This window comes from Polypterus senegalus, chromosome 12 (assembly GCF_016835505.1).
Source record: "Polypterus senegalus isolate Bchr_013 chromosome 12, ASM1683550v1, whole genome shotgun sequence".
NCBI lineage: Eukaryota > Metazoa > Chordata > Cladistia > Polypteriformes > Polypteridae > Polypterus > Polypterus senegalus.
Genome location: NC_053165.1, coordinates 93,159,785 through 93,179,764, shown reverse-complemented (window position 1 = coordinate 93,179,764; position 19,980 = coordinate 93,159,785). Strand labels below are relative to the sequence as shown.

The 19,980-nt window shown below is 41.6% G+C and overlaps 2 protein-coding genes across 8 annotated transcripts in view; one reads left to right on the top strand and one right to left on the bottom strand.

The window, feature by feature from the left end:
* LOC120541374 (probable DNA double-strand break repair Rad50 ATPase) overlaps positions 1-4,790 on the top strand; it is a 67,152-nt gene extending 62,362 nt beyond the window's left edge. For 6 of the 7 annotated variants that reach the window (XM_039772936.1, XM_039772934.1, XM_039772935.1 and 3 more), the window contains one exon: positions 3,555-4,790. In XM_039772936.1, the coding sequence (XP_039628870.1) occupies positions 3,555-4,334 (780 nt within the window). In that variant the 3' untranslated portion in view covers positions 4,335-4,790. Of the gene's footprint in view, positions 1-377; positions 448-3,554 lie in introns of those variants that run through there. The other variant, XM_039772933.1, reaches the window with a different exon arrangement.
* Positions 1-19,980, bottom strand: part of LOC120540501 (nuclear receptor subfamily 5 group A member 2-like) — a 112,095-nt gene that overhangs the window by 62,503 nt on the left and 29,612 nt on the right. The window contains exon 2 of the mRNA XM_039771341.1: positions 9,719-9,775. Coding sequence (XP_039627275.1) covers positions 9,719-9,775 — 57 coding nt within the window. The remainder of the gene's footprint in view (positions 1-9,718; positions 9,776-19,980) is intronic.

The window sequence follows — 19,980 nt, the reverse complement described above, 5'->3', positions numbered from 1 at the left end:
ATGATTTATTCCTACTAAAACTATTGCATTCCTCTTTTAAAAAAAAGCTTCTAACGGTGGATCATTCGGGAGATGTGCGGTTGCCAGGCAACACCGTGGCGGATATAAACTTTAGTCACCACGAGAATCGTCATTTGAGAGATGTCTTTTCTGGTCAGGATGTGGGTGTTTAAGGTTGTGTTCTCGGCCCTGCAAGAACAATTTAAACGGCTTTTCGCGTTTATTTTTGGAGTCGAAGACACAAAGCAGCCGCCTCAAGTGACCGCCTCTTTGGTGCCCGCGCCCCTGGAGACCGCTTCACTAGTGGCCGTGTCGGCGCCGCTGATGGCCGTCCCGCTGGAGCTCGATGGACTCCTAGCCGCAGGAATGCTCTCCCTTTGGGTGGCCATGGTTGGCGTGCTGCTGTACACCTGCTGTTTAAAGAGGAGAGCCAGGATCGCAAAGGAAGTGAGTAGGAAATGCGGGGCTTGGCTTAAGTTGTGGCCAACAGGGTTAGGTCGGTAGAAAGCGGAGGTCTGATGGCGTGTCGTCATTTATAAAAAGGTACAGCTTATTGTAAATATGGCAGTGAAGCGTAACTAAAATGCACTTTTTAATTGCTTACAGCATAAGTCTGTATAGGCTGCTGAATATCTTGATAATGTCTAATACCACTTCACTGGGTTGGGTTGTTCCTCATTGAACCCTTGCTTGTTAAACAATTTCATAAAGGGAAGGGTACTTTGCATATAAAATCGGTTCTTCAGACATTGAAAAGGTCCCTGACCTCTGGACAAAAACAGACATTGTTAATGTATAGTAGGCTACCATAATGCGTACAGTTGAAAACCTGAACTGAGCCTGTGGTATTTTTATGCAGCTGGTGTTCTTTTAAAATCAGGAACCCACTGGTATTTCACAAATCTGTTATTCTATTTATGGTCATTTAAGTAACCGTCTTCTTCTTATTATTCTTTTGGCTGCTCCTATTAGCGGTCGCCACAGTGGATCATCTTCTTCCATATCTTCCTGTCCCTGTCATCTTGTTCTGTCACCCCCATCACCTGCATGTCTTCTCTCACCACATCCATAAACCTTCTCTTAGGTCTTCCTCTTTTCTTCTTACCTGGCAACTCTATTCTTAGCCTACTTCTCCCAATATGCTCATCATCTCTCCTCTGCACATGTCCAAACCAGCGCAATCTCGCCTCTCTGACTTTGTCTTCCAACTGTCCAACTTGAGCTGACCCTCTAATGTCCTCATTTCTAATCCTGTCCATCCTCGTCACACCCAATGCAAATCTTAACATCTTTAACTCTGCCACCTCCAGCTCTGTCTCCTGCTTTCTGGTCAGTGCCACCGTCTCCTGCCCATATAACATAGCAGGTCTCACTATCATCCTGTAGATCTTCCCTTTCACTCTTGCTGATACCCGTCTGTCACAAATCACTCCTGACACTCTTCCCCACCCACTCCACTCTGCCTGCACTCTCTTTTTCACTTCTCTTCCACACTCCTTGTTACTCTGTACTGTTGATCCCAAGTATTTAAACTCCTCGACCTTTGACAATTCTGCTCCCTTCATCCTCACCATTCCACGACCTTCCTGTTATTTACACACCATTTAGATAACCTGCTATGGATAAATAAAGGTTCTTTCTGGAACCTTCATGTGGATGGCTCTTTTGAGAACCGAAAATTGGTTCCCCTGTGGCATCACTTTGAAGAACCACTGTGGCTCCTTTATTTTTTAGTGTTTAGGATGAGTGTAGGTCAATGTCAACCTGCTCTTAAGAATACTCCCAAAGTCCAGTGTTAAAATTTACTTCAACCAGGTCACAAGAATATTCCCAAAGTCCAGAATTAGAACTTATTATTGATCTTCTATTACGTTAATTGTGTTAAAATATTGTAGTAAAACACACAGCATTGCCCAGAGGTTGGATTTAAGACCATTAAATCTGCTCTGTGCTCTTACATGTCATTTACTGAGGTTCCATGTTTAAATAATTTTGAGTTTATTTATAAAAAAAAGGAAATCATTTTGGGAAGAACCTCAGCTCCCCCATTTATCATGTGGAGGATATCCGATGCTAATGATTGACAGACTTGAATTCATTGTCTTGTTTCTTTTCACCAGTTACATTCTCTAAATCAACAGAATGTAACTGCAATCCAAAGTATTTATGATGCCACTCATGACAACTTGGTTCATTTGTGTCATTCTTGACACGACCATTCCATGATGTAGCTTGCCGTGTGTTCCCATAAAACATGCTTACAGGATGCAGTCACCTAATGATGGCGTATTCTAGAGTGTTCTGTGAGACATTTCAACGGACCAGGTTTGTTACTAGGTTGGTCTGCTCGACACATCAAAATTAGCACACATACACAGATCAATTCACACACCACTACATAGGAGTGATACCTAACTGTCAGTCACTAATAAGTGAATGGGTGACCTTAAGACACATGAAAGCATTTAAACCTTTCACAAAAATACACACAAGGGTCTTAAGAGAGGTATCCGCAATCTTGGACAATAATTTACATGCTGCTCCTGTTTTAATATCTTTCACAATAACACACACTAAGGTCTTAAGGGACGTGTCTTCGATCGTGGATGATGATTTGCACTCGGCTTCACATAAGCACACACCAGGATCTTAGCAGAGGTATCCGCAATCTTGGACGTTAATTTACATGCAGCTCCTGTTTTAATATCTTTACAAAAATGCACATCAAGGTCTTAAGAGAGGCATCCACAGTCTTGGACAATGATTTACACACAGTTCCTGTTTTAAATATCTTTCACAGATATGCACACAAGGGTCTTATGAGGGTTATCCGCAATCTTGGACAATAATCTACATGCAGCTCCTGTTTTAATATCTTTCACAATAACACACACTAAGGTCTTAAGAGACGCGTCTTCGATCGTGGATGATGATTTGCACTCAGCTTCACATAAACACACACCAGGATCTTAGCAGAGGTATCCGCAATCTTGGACAATAATTTACATGCAGCTCCTGTTTTAATATCTTTACAAAAATGCACATCAAGGTCTTAAGAGAGGCATCCACAGTCTTGGACAATGATTTACACACTGTTCATTTTTAAATATCTTTCACAGATATGCACACAAGGGTCTTACGAGGGTTATCCGCAATCTTGGATGAAGATTTGCACACAGTTTTACAAAAATGCTCTCAGGGGTCTTAATCTTAAGAGAGGTATCCACAATCTTGGATGATGATTTACAGTACGTGCAGTTCCTCTTTTAAAATCTTTTAACTAAAATGCACACCATTTTCTTAAGAGTGGCATCTTGGATGATGGATGTTGATTTGCACGCAGCTCCTGTTTTAATAACAATGTGATAATGATGATGGGGAGTGCAAAGTCCATGATCTGGCCCCCAACTAATCTTGAATTTGCAGGTGTCACCCAGTTCAGGGTTTGATTTCCAACTTTCTGACCAACCCCATACTGGCCTAAGTAACCTTGATAGTTTTATACTATGTTATGTTGCCTTTCTTTTCACATGATCGCTCTTGTTGCCTTTCAGGACCTAGCAGCATTCCTAAAGAAGTCTTTGGAACAAGTGGAGACCCTTCAAAAAACCAACCTGATGCTCTTCAATCAAATGTCTGACCATATGGCCTCTGCAGAGAAGAGGGAGAAGCTCAACACAAAGCTGCTTAAAACGATTCAGCTCAACATGCAGAATCTGGACCAGAGGCTGAAGAGGCTGGAAGAGGAGAATGGTGAAGAGGAGAGGAACAGCACCCAAAAGACGGAAGAGATGTTCATGGAGATGAATGGCTACGAGAAGCGCTGTATGGAGGACCTGCACAGCGTGAAGGAGCAGCTCCGTCTGAGGCAGGAGCAGCTGAGTCACAAAGTCGGCCTCATAAAAGACAAAGAGCAAGAGCTGGAAAAGGCTGGCCAGCGGCTGCACCGCACAGAACTGGAGGCCAGATCTCTGGAAGAACTACTCAAACACGAAAGAGTGAAAAACATGGAGACCCTCGAAGACCTGGAGGCCGCCTGTCAGGAGGCAAAGAAGCAGCTGCTGAAAAGTGAGAGCAAAAGCAAAAATCTGGGCGAGAAAATCGAGGACATGCAGTACTTATATAGCGGCCTCCAAAGGGACGTTGCCTCCCTGGAAGAAAGCATTAAGGAGAGCACCTGTAAAGCACAGAATATTAAGGGCATCGACTGCACCCTCATGAAAGGCAAAAAGGAGCCTAGGGGTCCGAAGGAGGACAAAGAGGCAGGCCTTCGAGGTCTTGAGGAACTGAAGGGTGAGATGAGGCTTCTCGAGAAGACAAGCAAAACAAAATGATGTGACGGAGTTGATGTGGCAGAGCCGGATTTCTCAAATGGTATGGGGGAACCATTGTAAAAATTTAAATATACGAGGGTGAGTCAAATGAAAAACCTTAAAATTGTGATAGAAGTTCTAAACACTGTACCATTGTCATCGTTAGAAATGATATTAAGAGTGTCCAGTAGGTGGGAGTAGGGTGCAAGATGAGCTACGTGATGTCATAGTAGCAGTATAAAGATGGCAGCACTACTGGAGAGATTCATCAAAGAGGAGCAGCGTTCGGTCATCCGCATTTTGAGCAGTGAAAAGATGAAACCTGTCAAAGTTTGTTGATGAATCCAGAGTTAGAGGTGTCTTGTGGCAATGTCATAATGCTCAGCCCCATTCTGCCCTCATAACGATTGCAACCACGGACGAGTCGAACTTTGAGTGTCTTCCACATCGGCCATACCCTCCAGACCTCACCCCGGACTACCCAAAGAGCCGATGGGTGGAAAGACTTTAAAATGAGGTGAAGAGGAGCCGCAGGTGGTACAAGGGTGGTTGTGCATGAGACCAAGAGACTCATTTTTTTCTTTGTAAGCCTTGGAGAACTTGTATCGCACACCATAGACTAAAATGATACAGTTGTATGACACCTGTGCTACAATAAACTATGGAAAAAATTTCATTTGACTCAACATTGAATAATTACAACCAAGGAACAAGGAAAGAGTGGACAATGCACCTGAGCTTCTCTTCACTTAACCCTTCTGGCAAGTTCTGCAGGAAGAATTGGACTATTGGTTCCTTATTTTGGTATGACAGGTCATTTTGTCCGAAATGAAGAGAGCAGATCTATGCAATGTGATGCTAAAGCTGCAGTTAGCCCTTCTAGCGCCTTTTCATGGTGAACCCTATTACGTTACAGGTGTAGTGCCGTACGGCTGGTTCCAGATTCCTACAATTGGAGCCCTGGCTGGTGAAGTGACTCACTTGGGGTCACACAGGTGGTGGGGAAATTAGAATGTTGTGGATTACAGTCCAGTGTCTTAACTGTACGGCCATACTGCCTGGCACAAAGACTTTGGGTACTACAGATATGAGAAGAGCTATTCAGCGAGGGCCAGACAATTAACTTTTATATAGTGCCTTTCATAGTGTACTGATTGTTATAAATGTAATAAATATTAATTTTCTTACAATCTTGGTATTGTGGTCACGTAGCGAGTAGGGTTGTTTGGTATACCAGTGCTGAAAAAGTATAGAAAATCCCAAGTTTTAAGATTATATAATATACTAGGGGGTTCAACCCCTGCTCGCTTCGCTCGCCAACTCCCCAGCCTGCGCTACACGCCAGCCACTTCATGTCCATGAGACCAACTTTGTCGAATCCTCTCATAGTGGTAGCAAAGAGGAATGAATTAAGAATATTTGTGTTGGGTAGAATGCCCAATTGGGGATCAGTGGTCTTTTTGGCCTTGGAACCCCTGCAGATTTTGTATTTTTCTCCAGCTTAAGAGCTTTTCTGGTTTTTATCATCAAAATCATCTTTGGAGACTTACATCATGATTTTGTATATAAGGATGAAACTCTTCTACTTGATATTTATCCATTTTTTTAAGATCATATAGATGTAATAGCGGGTTCGCCCCCTGCTCGCTTCGCTCGCCAATCCCCCAAGTCTACGCTACACGCCAGCCACTTTGTGTCTTTGCCACTCACTTTGTGAAGAGGGGGGCTGAACACACCCCAAGGAGATGCGGTCGGTCCTCTGAAACCCCCCTCTTAAACGTTGACACAATGGGAAACAAATAGATTTTTTTTTACCTCCTCTTTGCTCGATCAGCTGCTGGCTTGCTGCGTGATCTGCATCTCGCTTGGCACTTCAAACATTTAAAAGCCTGTACAGCAGCTGTCCTACTCTTTTTGTTAAGTCTCTTGCCACTTAGTCTCGTCTCACGGGACGCAAGTTCATATTATTTTTTAGTTTATAATTTAAAAACCGGAATAAGAACCTGAAAATCTAATAACATTAAACTTCGATAAATTCTGAAAAAGAATGATAACCAACATATATATATGTAGGTTTTAAAATAAGCCCGATTTAAAGAGTGACAAAAAATGTGGCAGAAAAATATCACATAAAATCGTTGCACTTTTAGTCTTAGGATTTTATATATACAGGTATATATATATAGAGAGAGTGTATATAATATAAGAATTTCCTTACATTCCGTACTGGAAGTAAATGGTAGTTTTCAAGTACCATCTGTTAGTGCGATCACAAACTCCTCCCTGTGCACGCTCTTTCTTCAATGAAATATTCTATGTGTATGACATGTGGCTCGACTCACCAGGGGGCACAACCATCTATCCCTGCTCTTCAAACACACTGGATACTTCCTAAGGGGGGCTACCATTCCCTTCTTGTATTGATTTTCAGAGCGTGGCAAGGTAGGGGGCTTGCGATTTTGTGGTAGAGCAGGGTGGTGTGTAATTGTAAGATGGAGTAGGATGGCTGCAGTTAAGACAGTTGGGGGGTGGAGGTGTTTGGGGGAGTTACTGTTATTTGTTTCAGCACTGGGGTCCAAAAGCAGGTATCAATGCTGAATTCAACATTTTAGTACTGATCCAGCAAAATAGTGAGTCAGACCCAGAAAACTTGAGGGTTCGGCCCAGCGACTTTTCCAGTCGGAGAACCCACTGCCAGCTAGTTTGAAGAGAAATTTTGGGTCTGGGAGTATGCAATCAGTTTTTGACTTTTGTTAGATTAGAGATCTTAATTGTCACATACACTTCAAGAGCACAGTGAAAGTCAAAGCAAACTTTATTGTCATCTCAACCAAATATAGGGTGGTCCAGATCTAATTATGCCATTTTCATTACGCTATAACTTAAGTTCATTACATAGAAAATCACCTGAAAAATCCCAGACCATTGAGAAGTGTGCGAACTGATGACATGAAGAATCGCTTTCATGCCAAACTGGAATCGTCCCCGCATAAATCAAAGTCACCCTGACGATCTGGATATGCGTAAGTAGATCTGGACCACCCTGTAGATAGATAGATAGATAGATAGATAGATAGATATTTTAGTATAGTAGGCAGGATTAGATAGATAGATAGATAGATAGATAGATAGACAGATGAAATTGCGAAGCTCAGATACCAGCTTGGGGGAGATAGCACCCTTCATAAGCCTTGTCCTCCTGTACATCCAGTATGTGTATATATATATATATATATATATATACAGTATATATATATATTATATAATATATATATATAAAATATATATATAATATATATTATATAATTTATATATATTTATATATATATATATATATATATATATATATATATATATATATATATATATGGTGGCACGGTGGCGCAGTGGTAGCTGCTGCCTCGCAGTTAGGAGACCTGGGTTCGCTTCCGGGTCCTCCCTGCGTGGAGTTTGCATGTTCTCCCCGTGTCTGTGTGGGTTTCCTCCGGGCGCTCCGGTTTCCTCCCACAATCCAAAGACATGCAGGTTAGGTGGATTGGTGATTCTGTGTGTGCTTGGTGTGTGGGTGTGTTTGTGTGTGTCCCGTGGTGGGTTGGCACCCTGCCCTGGATTGGTTCCTGCCTTGTGCCCTGTGTTGGCTGGGATTGGCTCCAGCAGACCCCCGTGACCCTGTATTCGGATTCAGTGGGTTAGAAAATGGATGGATATATATATATATATATATATATATATATATATATATATATATAAACACACACACACACACTAGGGTGCTTTGCCCCCTGCTCGCTGTGTATAATAGAGAGATATGTATGTATAACTCTTATTATAATAAAAAAAATACTAGGACGAGACATAACTTTTTCAGAGAGATACTTTCACGTCCCGCGAGATGACACTTTGTACCAAGAGATATAAGCACACCAGGGGCCAGAAATAAAAAACAAAGACTAGATGACAAAGTAGAACGTCATAAAGAATTCAGAAACGGCGCGATACACACGCACAGCAGGTTAGAAATAATGAAAGTACTAAAATTTGAAAGTCTCCAAAAAAATAACAGTAAAGATTGCATTAGCGCAAACAAATGGAAGTTATTACTCGGTGACATAACGGAACAGTGAAAAGAGATGTTGTTCGTATTTAAAGTTTAAGTTGGAGACTTGTAGATCGTCTAATTTGTGTTGTCATCCGAGAAAAGTAGTGTTTCTTCCCAATGAAGAGGCGTATCCACGAGAATTAAAAGATTTGTTGTTTGCTGAAAGTGAAATCCACATACGCGAGCGGCAGAGATGCGAAGTTGCTGGTGCATAACGCAGGCAGGGGGTGTGGGTTGGCGAGTGAAATGAGCAGGGGGCAAAGCCCCTAGTATATATATGTATAAATATTTATACCGAACTTTGTTTTTCTAGGATTCTGTAACATTTGAGTGTTGACAAGTGAAGTAAGTGGAGAGGCTGATCCATTCACTTGATGAAACCTTGATGGACCCTAAGAGACAACTTGTGTCAACCATGAATATGGCTGTGGAGCTGGCAGTCTGTTTTATTTTATACTAGGAAACGCGTGGTCCTCCAGTCCTCAAAAAGGGTGGATCATACTGAGCTGAATTTTTTTGATCTTGGCAACACAGTGTTTTGTTTTCACTATTTTCTATATTGTTCCCAAAACAAAGAATCTGGGGAATAAAAGTTCACTTAATTAGCCCAGGAGTCCAATAAAAAACAGTAGCTAGTAGGATCAAAAACTGCAGCCACAGTGGGTCCCCAGGATCGACTTTGAGAACCCTTGAGTTGTAAAGCGATCAGAAAAAACTATGAAAGATTAGATTCCTACATTGCCCACAAGATGGCAGAATCGTTCTGTACCACCACAAAAGTGAAACTGGGGAAACGAGGGACGACGTGTCGTGAAAGCACCAGCAGATGGCGCTACAACACCGGGCCCGGGAATGAGAGGCCCATGTGTAGAGTTTGCGAGCTCTCGTTGTATTTTAGCCGCTTGTAACGCTTGAAATTTGGCTCATGTGCATCCCATTGTATTGATGATCAGTGATTCTTCTAAAGCTTGTTTGGGTGATGGAAAATAATGAGTGGAGGTTTACAGCAATATTTATTTCTATGGCACGTTGTCACATAAAGAATGTAGCTCAAAAGTGCTTTACAAGACATCAAAGAAAACCTTTTCAAAAAAAGAAAAACTAAATAAGATAAAAATAAGAATGAATACATGTCATGCCAAAATTAGTATTAGTACAAGAATAAAATGAACCCTTTGCTTGCTCGTCGTTGAGACAGTAAGCAATGTGATTGGTTGAATAGCTAGACCCTGATTTAACATTCTAGCGTTGATGTGCGGTTTATGTACCCTGACATGATGGCGCCCCATCCAGAGTTGATTCCTACCTTCCGTCTCGTGCTGGCTCTGGTCTCCAAAAGCCTCCAATGGCTTAAACGGGTTTCAGCACGTTTGTAAGGATTGTGCCACATGAAATAATTCACACCTGCACGCAGACATCTTGATGATTAAACGGCGAGCCCTTAGGAGCTGAGAAATGATCATCTGTCGCCGGCATCTCAGTTTGCATTACAGAGGCACAGAGCGGCGTTTGTAGGTTTCAATATGTGGCTAATTCTTCATTTGATCTAAAATATTTTCCCTGTTCGTTGTTTTTATTGTTATTAATAGTTGTGCTAGCAGTCTAAGAAAGACTGAAATCTATACATTCAATGTAGACCTCACTGTTAATGTTTTAAATGCACCAAATATTTGAATGTATTTTGTAATGCATGCAGTAACAAAATGCATTGCATTTGTCATTCCAACAGATGGCACATCACAAACGTTTATAGTAATAATGCACCATCTGTTGGAATGACATGTATTTCTCTGTTATATTCCATTTGGTGTAGAATTTGTAAAACCAGTGTTAATGTTAATGTTTGTGATGTGCCATCTGTTGGAATGGAATGGAAATTGCAATGCATTTTAGTTTAAGATATATCATCTGTTGCAATGAAGAGACATAGCAACCACACGGACACCCCGATACATAGACGCTTATCCATTTATTAAAGTGGAATATTATATTTCTGAACTTTGGATGACGTTTCAAGGTTATAGTCTCCAAGGTTCAAACCCTGGACGTTGCCCATGTTTAGTCTGCATGTTCTCCTCATGGGTTACCCAGATCCCCACATACATGCAAACGTGGTTACTCTAAATTTCCAGAGCGACCCCTTTGTGGTTGTATACCTGAATGCTTTGGATTGGCGGCTATCTTTCCGACTCCTGCGGCCAGTGCTGTCTGGATAGGCTGCGGCATTGATGTTTCTGTCAAATTGGTTAAGCTGTTGTAAGAATACTATGGTTCTGGATTTACACAATTTTAGCAGTGTCCTTATTAACCTTAACGTCTTTATAAGTTTGATTGCAGCGCGAGGATTTCACTCTTGTTTCTTTTGTGCTCGAGCTAAGTCGGCCATTCCATCATTTCTGTTTTTCTAGGTGTGCGTGGCGCGACTTCTTGGTCATCTGCCGCTAAAATGACGTCACTCGTGAACTGGCGCACTTTTCCAGCACAATTCAGTTTGAAAGGACCAGATGAGATAAGGACTGCAATGGTAATGGAGGAATTGCGAAAATAGCGAAACTGGGAAGACACACGAAGAAGCAGAGATGCGGGAGCGATGAGTGTCTCTGGGATAAAAGAAAGGAGACTTCCGATTGAAAAAGTTCCGACAAAAGTGTGAAGAAACCTCTAATTAACAAGAGCGGCTGGAATGGGATCTAACCGACCGTACAGCCTTCGAGGAACAAAAAAGCAGTAAACTAATTAAAAAAAATGATTTTAATTCAAAGTTAATCACACTCCGGAGACAAGTTCCGCTGAAACAAACTATAGGCGCCGCAGCCTTCAGGGAGCGCAACACGAAACTTCTGCTTAACTGGTTTTGGATTATAAGAAAAAAAACAATGTTTTGATCTTTGAATATTTATTTGACACAACCATTAATAATAAGTAAAATAGCTCTTGGGCGGCACGGTGGCGCAGTGGTAACGTTGCTACCTCGCAGTTAGGAGACCCAGGTTCACCTCCCGGGCCCTCCTAGCATGTGTGGAGTTTGCATGTTCTCCCAGGTGTCTGCTTGGGTTTCCTCCACCGTCCAAAGACATGCAGGTTAGGTGGATTGGCGATTCTAAATTGTTTCTTGTGTGTTCCCTGCCCGGGATTGGTTCCTGCCTTGCGCCCTGTGTTGGCTGGGATTGGCTCCAGCAGACCCCCGTGACCCTGTGTTCGGATTCAACGGGTTGGAAAATGGATGGATGGAAAATAGCTCTTTTGGAATATCGTCAAGTAAAAAAAAAGTTATATAATACATTTCAAAGTTAATATCATATAGCAAGTTAAAATGCAGCAAATAAAAATCTGTGGTTAACCGGTCAGTGATTCAAGCAAGGCTTTGAGACAGCGTAGCAGTTGGCTAGCAGCGCCGGTCGAAGCCCGTAATGCAGGGCTATGTTCGGAGCGCGGAGCCCCTGAGTCTCAATAACGCCGCCCCTCGGGGTCCATAGCGCACATTCGGTACTACTAGAGTTGTAAGATAGGCGTCCTCCTCGATGTCTGGATCACGCGCCCCCAGAGTTACCAAAACGACACCCCTCAGTGTTTTTAGCGCCATCAGGGTGACAGAAAAGTCCGAAACGTTAGCCGCTTGAGTTACATAAACGGCGCCCCTCAGTGTCCATAGCGCAGATTCAACATTATTAGACTGGAGCTAAAAACCGCCCCGGTCCGAATCACGCACCCCCTGAGTTACCAAAACAACGCACCCCAGTGTTTTAGCGTCGTCAGGGGGACGGAAAAGTCCGAAGCGTTAGACGCTAGAGTTACATAAAGGGCGCCTCTCGGTGTCCATTGCGCGGATTCGGTATTATTAGATTTGAAGGGACCCCCTCTGTGTCCGGATCAAGCGCTCCCTGAGTTACCAAAACGACGCCCATCGGTGTCCATAGCGCCCATTCAATTTTATGACACCTTGAGGATGGATGGTTCCCCTCGTTGCCTGGATCACGCGCCTCTTGGTGTCCATAGCACTTGAAGGGATTTCAGACGGTCGTTCCCTTAACTTTCATAAATGGCACCCCCTCCGATGACGGCGTCCTGAGCGACAGCCTTGCATTGCCATCCATGGATTGTTATCTGAACAAACAAGCTGGATGGACTGAGTGTTCACCTCCCGTTTGTCAAATTATGTTCTTACGTTGTCTTTTAAACAGACAGAAGAGGAAACACAGCCATTGATAGCCTTACAGCTCCGGGATACCAGGCTCCCGTCCTGGGTACTGCCTGCCTTGTTTGTAAATTTTCCACAGCCATGATGTTTCTTTAAAGGAATTTTACAGAGTTGTTTGATTCCATGTACTGTAGTCTCATTGCTTTACAAAATTAAAAAATGAAAGCTACAAAATGAGAAAATAATTAAGATTTAGCAATAATATTAAATAAATAAATAAATAAATAACAGCAAAACAAGGTAAAGTCAGATGGCATTCTACCTAACATGCGTGTTGTTGGTAAATCAAACCTCTTAGTTTTCATGCTTCACTTGATAGGATTTGATGATGTCGGTCTTGTGGACAGCTGAGACAGCCACTTTCATTCCATCACAAACAATAACACTGTTTTTACGAATCCCATGCCAAATGGCATATAACAGAGATATGCATTGCACTTGTCATTCCGACAGGTGGCGCATCACAAACATTAACCTTGCTTTTATGAATCCCATAATGAATGACATAGAAACATATACTGTACATTGTACAGTGCATTGCAAATGTTAACGCTGAGGTCTACATTTATTAGTTACTTTTCAATCCATCTTAGATAGGTAGTACAGTTAGTGGAATATAAATATATATCTCCAAAGAAAATGAAAATCTCCCACCCCTGGCCTTACAAATTGATATTATTAACATATATGAGTCCACTAGAAACACCAACCAGAAACCTCAAACAATCCACCACCCCATTTTCTGTTGTATATGCATGTAACTACACAGAAAAACTTTAATTCCTTATATATGTGTAAAGATTTAAAAGGTTTGGGTGTAACCTTTACAGCTTCACCTAGGAGAGCAAAAATGCTAGAGCCAGTCCAGATTACTCGACAAAGAACCTTGTCCTTCTAGGAAGGGGGTCTTTGCATATTAAATTAGTTTCTTTTGGCTTTGAAAAGGTTCCTGAACAAAATAAAAATCTTAGTCTGATGGGCTACCTATATTTGACATATATATATATATATATATATATATATACAGTGGGTACATAAAGTATTCAGACCCCCTTCAATTTTTCACTCTTTGTTATATTGCAGCCATTTGCTAAAATCATTTAAATTCATTTTTTCCTCATTAATGTACACACAGCACCCCATATTGACAGACAAAAAAAAAGAATTTTTGAAATTGTTGCAGATTTATTTAAAAAGAAAAACTGAAATATCACATGGTCCTCAGTATTCAGACCCTTTGCTCAGTATTTAGTAGAAGCTCCCTTTTGAGCTCATACAGCCATGAGTCTTCTTGGGAAAGATGCAACAAGTTTTTCACCCCTGGATTTGGGAATCCTCTGCCATTCCTCCTTGCAGATCCTCTCGAGTTCTGTCAGGTTGGATGGTAAACGTTGGTGGACGGCCATTTTTAGGTCTCTCCAGAGATGCTCAATTGGGTTTAAGTCAGGGCTCTGGCTGGGCCATTCAAGAACAGTCACAGAGTTGTTGTGAAGCCACTCCTTCGTTATTTTAGCTGTGTGCTTAGGGTCATTGTCTTGTTGGAAGGTAAACCTTCGGCCCAGTCTGAGGTCCTTAGCACTCTGGAGAAGGTTTTTGTCCAGGATATCCCTGTACTTGGCCGCATTCATCTTTCCCTCGATTGTAACCAGTCGTCCTGTCCATGCAGCTGAAAAACACCCCCACAGCATGATGCTGCCACCGCCAAGCTTCACTGTGGGGACTGTATTGGACAAGTGATGAGCAGTGCCTGGTTGTCTCCACACATACCGCTTAGAATTATGTGTTAGAATGCGGCCAAGTACAGGGATATCCTGGACAAAAAATTGAAGGGGGTCTGAATACTTTCCGTACCCACTATATATATATATATATATACACACAGGGTGGTCCAGATCTAATTATGCAGATCCAGATCGTCTGGGTGACTTTGATTTATGCGGAGACAATTCCAGTTTGGCACCAAGACGATTCTTCATGTTGTCAGTTTGCACACTTCTCAATGGTCTGGGATTTTTTGGGTTATTTTCTATGTAATAAATTTAATAAGTTATAGCGTAATGAAATTTGCATAATTAGATCTCCACTGCCCTATACATATATATATATATATATACAGCATAAGTTATATAAGAGTAAGTGATACAGCAAGGCATGTTACCAAAGCAGCTGGGTTTAAATGAACTAAAGAAGAGAAAGAAAACAGTCTTGTCAGGTAGGCATACACTTTACAAAAGTGCTTTCCAATGTAAGCAGTATGGCAAGCAGCTTTACTGAATACAGAATGACATAAGATAAGATAAGTCATTAAGTTAAACAATCCAACGTTTTTATATCGTGAGTAATACCACACAGCACGATCTCCAGAGTTAAACAAATCCTTAAGAGTATAATACTAACCCTTTCAAGTGAATTTTTGGAAGGAGGGAACTTATTTATACATCTGAAGTGTTAATTAAACACTGTCAAGGGGAGCAACAGCCACATAGTGGTGACGCTGTCACAGTTTGGAGACCAAAGTTTGTATCCCAGCTGCTCCCTGTGTGGAGTTTGCATGTTCTCCCTGTGTTTGTGTGTGTGGGGATTTCCTCCCACCGTCCAAAGACATGCAAGTCGGGTGTATCGGTGATGCTAAATTGTCCCCTGAAGTCTGTGTACTCACCATGCCATGGACTGGAATTGTGTTCAGGAATTTCTTCTCTTTAACACCTGATGCTTGCTGGGATGGATGCCAGCTTCCTTGTGACAATGCCCTGGACTAGCAGGCCCAGCAAATGGCTGGATTTAACACCTAAAAGCCTTATTTCAATGAAAGAACTTTTGTTTCAAGTTGGATTTGTGTCTGGTGTTTTGGGCTTCCTGTCTGTCTATTAATCTATCTATCTATCTATCTATCTATCTATCTATCTATCTATCTATCTATCTATCTATCTATCTATCTATCTATCTATCTATCTATCTATCTATCTATTATATAATGCCTTTCATCTATCTATCTATCTATCTATCTATCTATCTATCTATCTATCTATCTATCTATCTATCTATCTATTATATAATGCCTTTCATCTATCTATCTATCTATCTATCTATCTATCTATCTATCTATCTATCTATCTATCTATCTATTAGTGTACAAACAACATTAAAATGCATAAGTGGTTTAGAATGAAAGAAAGAAAGAAGATGTATTTAAAAATGAAATTAAAATAGACTAATTAATTCCTCAAAAACTTACATTTTAATAACTAATTAGTTAAATCATTCATTCATAAAGAAAGAAAGATATGGTTTTAAATATACCTTTTATTAAACATTAACAATCAACACAAAAACATCAAAACATCACAAAAACTGAACATCTTGTGTGACCTATGACTGTGTACTCTGCCATAGTTTCATAATAATTAATTCACAAAAGAAAAACACATTCCTCATTAACCATTTTACAAAGTGCATTTGTTAGACACTACTGTTCTATAAAAGTTTGCAAATTGTGGTTCATCTCATAAAACTTGTAATGTAAGAAAATTCTTATTTGTAATTGTGCCCTACAGAAACCAACCAAGTCAGACTCTCTGCCACTCTTAATCTTTTCCTTCCTAGTGACATAGATGGCAAGCTTAGCCTGGCCCAATAAAAAATCTGCTAAGCTGCTAGCATTTGTTTTTGCTCTCAAGTTAGCATCACAAATCACATAAAAATCTGATCATTAAAACAAACAGCCATAAAGAAAGAAAGAAAGAAAGAAAGAAAGAAAGAAAGACGGTGTCATACATGCATGTTGGAGGACCTGCTTGCAGGCTCAGTCGAGGTATGTAATAACCTGCCGAGACGAGAGGGGGCGCTGCCACTAACACTGTCTTCTCCTTCTTTCCCCACAGTGCCGAGGAGCCACCCAATGAGGGCATTTAGCTCCGCCTCTTCGGGTCCCGCCTCTATAATGTCTTGGGTGTCCTGGAGATGAGGAAGATTAGTCCAGCTGCAGACCTCTGCAGCTCCACGATTCAGTAGCTCCTGGACAGCCAATTAGATTGCAGGTTTTTGTCACCTGGTTTACTCAACTTGAGTCGAGATAACCCTCCCCCAACCCTAATCTTAACCACAGTATAACTGACGTGTAATAGAAGATCACCACCTCCTCAACAGAGTGGAGCTCCGATGGCCCGCAGCTCAGGTCTATTGCTGGAAGGAGGCATAGTCACCTTTGGCTAGAGCAACCTGTGAGACGGAGTCAGCTAAAGCAGGCAAAGTCACTCCTGATAGTCTTCTTATTGAATCCCTGTAAGAGGGACGCGTGGAGCTCTTCTTGACCAATAAAAAGGACAACCCGGTTGGCACCCCAACATTTCTTGCTGCAGTGCTGAGCTGTCATTACAGCACCCAGCCACAGAAGAAATAAAACGAGGCTAATTAAATTAAATAATTCTTTGAAAACTTGTAGTGTATATTTATAACTAATTAGTTATGTCATTCATCAAGTAAGAAAGAAAGAAAGAAAGAAAGAAAGAAAGAAAGAAAGAAAGAAAAAAGAAAGGATATACTTAAATTGAAAATGTGAAATGGATATTAAAGTGAAACATAAAGAAGACAAATGGAGAAGAAAAAGGCTGTCATTTAAAAGCAGGAAAGGGAGCAGAGCAGGTCGGGTTTCCCAGTATGATTGTCTCACTGCTCACAGCCCATCCAGCAGACAGATAGATGTGCACAAGTTTTGTGATTATCAGTGAAAAGTCCAGAAAATGTTCTGTTACTTAAAATGCATAACAGGGACCCCTGCAATGTAGGTGGGCTGCTCAAGCAAAGGTTTCATGCAGCATTATCTAGTGACAGCCATATGTAATAACCACTGAAATTCTAAGCAGCAGTGAGAGTTTCAGTTTTCTTGGACAGGCACGTTCAGAGGCTGATTTGTTTTCATCCATGTAGTTGACGCTGGATTAGACATTTTATGAAATCTCTGTGAAGAAGACAGGGTAGGAGAAGTTGCTAATGAAACTGCTTAATCCATTTCGGGTATCCCTGCAAAATCAGATGCAAGGCCGAAAGTAAATGCAGGGCACAGATGTCCTCACCAGACAAAATTTACAGCTGTCATTTGAACAACAGCGTCATTGGGATACAGAGACTGGCTCTCGACCTCACATAAATAAAATGTACAACACAAATACATTGTTCAGAAAGTGAAGGGGGCTGAAAACTTTCTGGATCCACTGTATAATTTGAGAAAATGAAAGCATGAATGTGAGTGTGTGAATCTGGGAATGCCCTCTGACAGGCTGGCATGTCGCCCAGAGGTGGGTCCGCCTTGTGACTGACGACACAGAGATAAGATCTTATTCTCTGCATTCTTGAAGAGGATTAAAGTAAAAATGAATGAATGAGTAAGTGTGTGTGTGTATGAGTCTGACCAAGGACGGGCACCCTGTTCACATTTGCTTGTTGCCCCATTTCCATTGGTACTGAGATGGGCTCCAGCTTACTTTGACCAGGAATCAAATGACTTGTTTTACATGATGGATGGATGGATGGAATGAATGAATTCATGGAAGGAGCTGAAGGGGATTCTGGCTGTTCACTCACCCAAATGAGGGAGTCTTCTAGTCAGCCAATAAACATGAATTCAGCAGATCATTATGTCTGATCCAAGGTCTGCCATTCCAGCTTGAGTTCTGCAGTTTGCTTTGAGTTTACTGTAACATTTCATAATACTGGAAAAATTGTCATTATGCAGGAAGTCATGATTGAGGCACATCCAGGTCCTCAATTCAGACAGCAGGATTTGCATGGATTATGGATTGCTATAACATATAAATAAGAGGAATTCATTTCTAGATAACAACACGCACCTCCACAGATGTATACAGTGTGTTTTTTTACTCTTTGCCATGGCAACCAGCGTGCTGTTGTAGTAAACGTAAAAAAAATGTTGTCAAGTGCTGTCAAAGCAAGAAGTGACATGCAAGCACTTTACTTGATTCTGTGGGAAGATAAGTTAAAGACAGGTGACTTCTAAAGGACCGGCACAAGTACCTCAGAAGCCTCTGTAGGAAGTTTCAATATCCCTTTATGAATTGTCGCCTAACGACTGAGTAGAAATAGACTGGCTAGAGGTGCACACCATGTCATACTGTACTTCTGTCGTTTAATGGGACGTCTAGGCTGGTGTCAAGTTTCCAACTGGAGCAGAGCTCTGGTCCAGTCGGCATTTGGAACATCAGTTGTTTGTATTATTCATCATAATAACTATTCATGGTGGCTCTAAAATCCATACTGACCCCTACTCTCTCTTGTTTCTTTTTCCGGTTTCTCTGTGGTGGCGGCCTGCGCCACCACCAACTTACTCAAAGCACCATGATGCCCCAGCATTGATGGACTAAAAGCCAGAAGTCCACATGATCATCATCATCAAGTCCTTCCGTGAAAACTGTAAATACAAAGAGGACTGTTTCATTTATGTTAGGTCTCATGGCCTGGAATCCCTGCAGATTTTATTTTATTTTTCTGCCCGTCTGGATTTTTTTTTTGTTTTTTCTGTCCCCCCTGGCCATTGGGCCTTACTCTTATTCTATGTTAATTAATGTTGACTTATTTTATTTTCTTACTGTGTCTCTTATTTTTCTATTCTTCATTATGTAAAGCACTTTGAGCTACATTCTTTTGTATGAAAATGTGCTATATAAATAAATGTTGTTGTTGTTGTTGTAGGGAATCCATTCCCGGACATTTTTCATTCCTGCATTCCCAGCAGACCCCCGTGACCCTGTAGTTAGGATATAGCGGGATGGATGCCCTTTAGGTGTCTTTGCCTTTGTGTCTGGACCACAAAAGTATAGACATGAGGTTCGGCTTCTAGGTGGAGGTCAGGGTCAGTCTGCTGGGCAGTTCCATCCGGTGGGTCACTCTTGCCAAGATGAATCCTTCTTCTGGGAAGCCGGGGGTTTTATGGATGGTCAGCTTGTAGGGGCTGAGTCAGTTACCCTTTATTGGACGATTTCTCGGTACATAGGGGAGCGAAGGAGATGATAAATGCTATCGATAGCGCCCCCTCTCATCCAGGTGGTTATGACGTACCTCAACACAGCCCTTAAGGAGATCTTCTGACGCACATGCAAGACAATATATATATATATGGAAGCAACCGTAATGTACCCTGCAAAAGTCCATTGATAGCTAGACAGCCTGATTAGCTGTTTCTGGCAAACAATCCATCACTAGACAGCTCATTGCTTCACTTACCAGAAGCACAGCCATATACCTACTCCATTCTCCCAGAGGCCATCTAGGGCTCAGCAGATAACATTTGCTGTCTCTGAGAGCCTCCTGATAGTCAGACAGATATCTGTTGTTGTCTTTGACAGGTGATTGGTCGC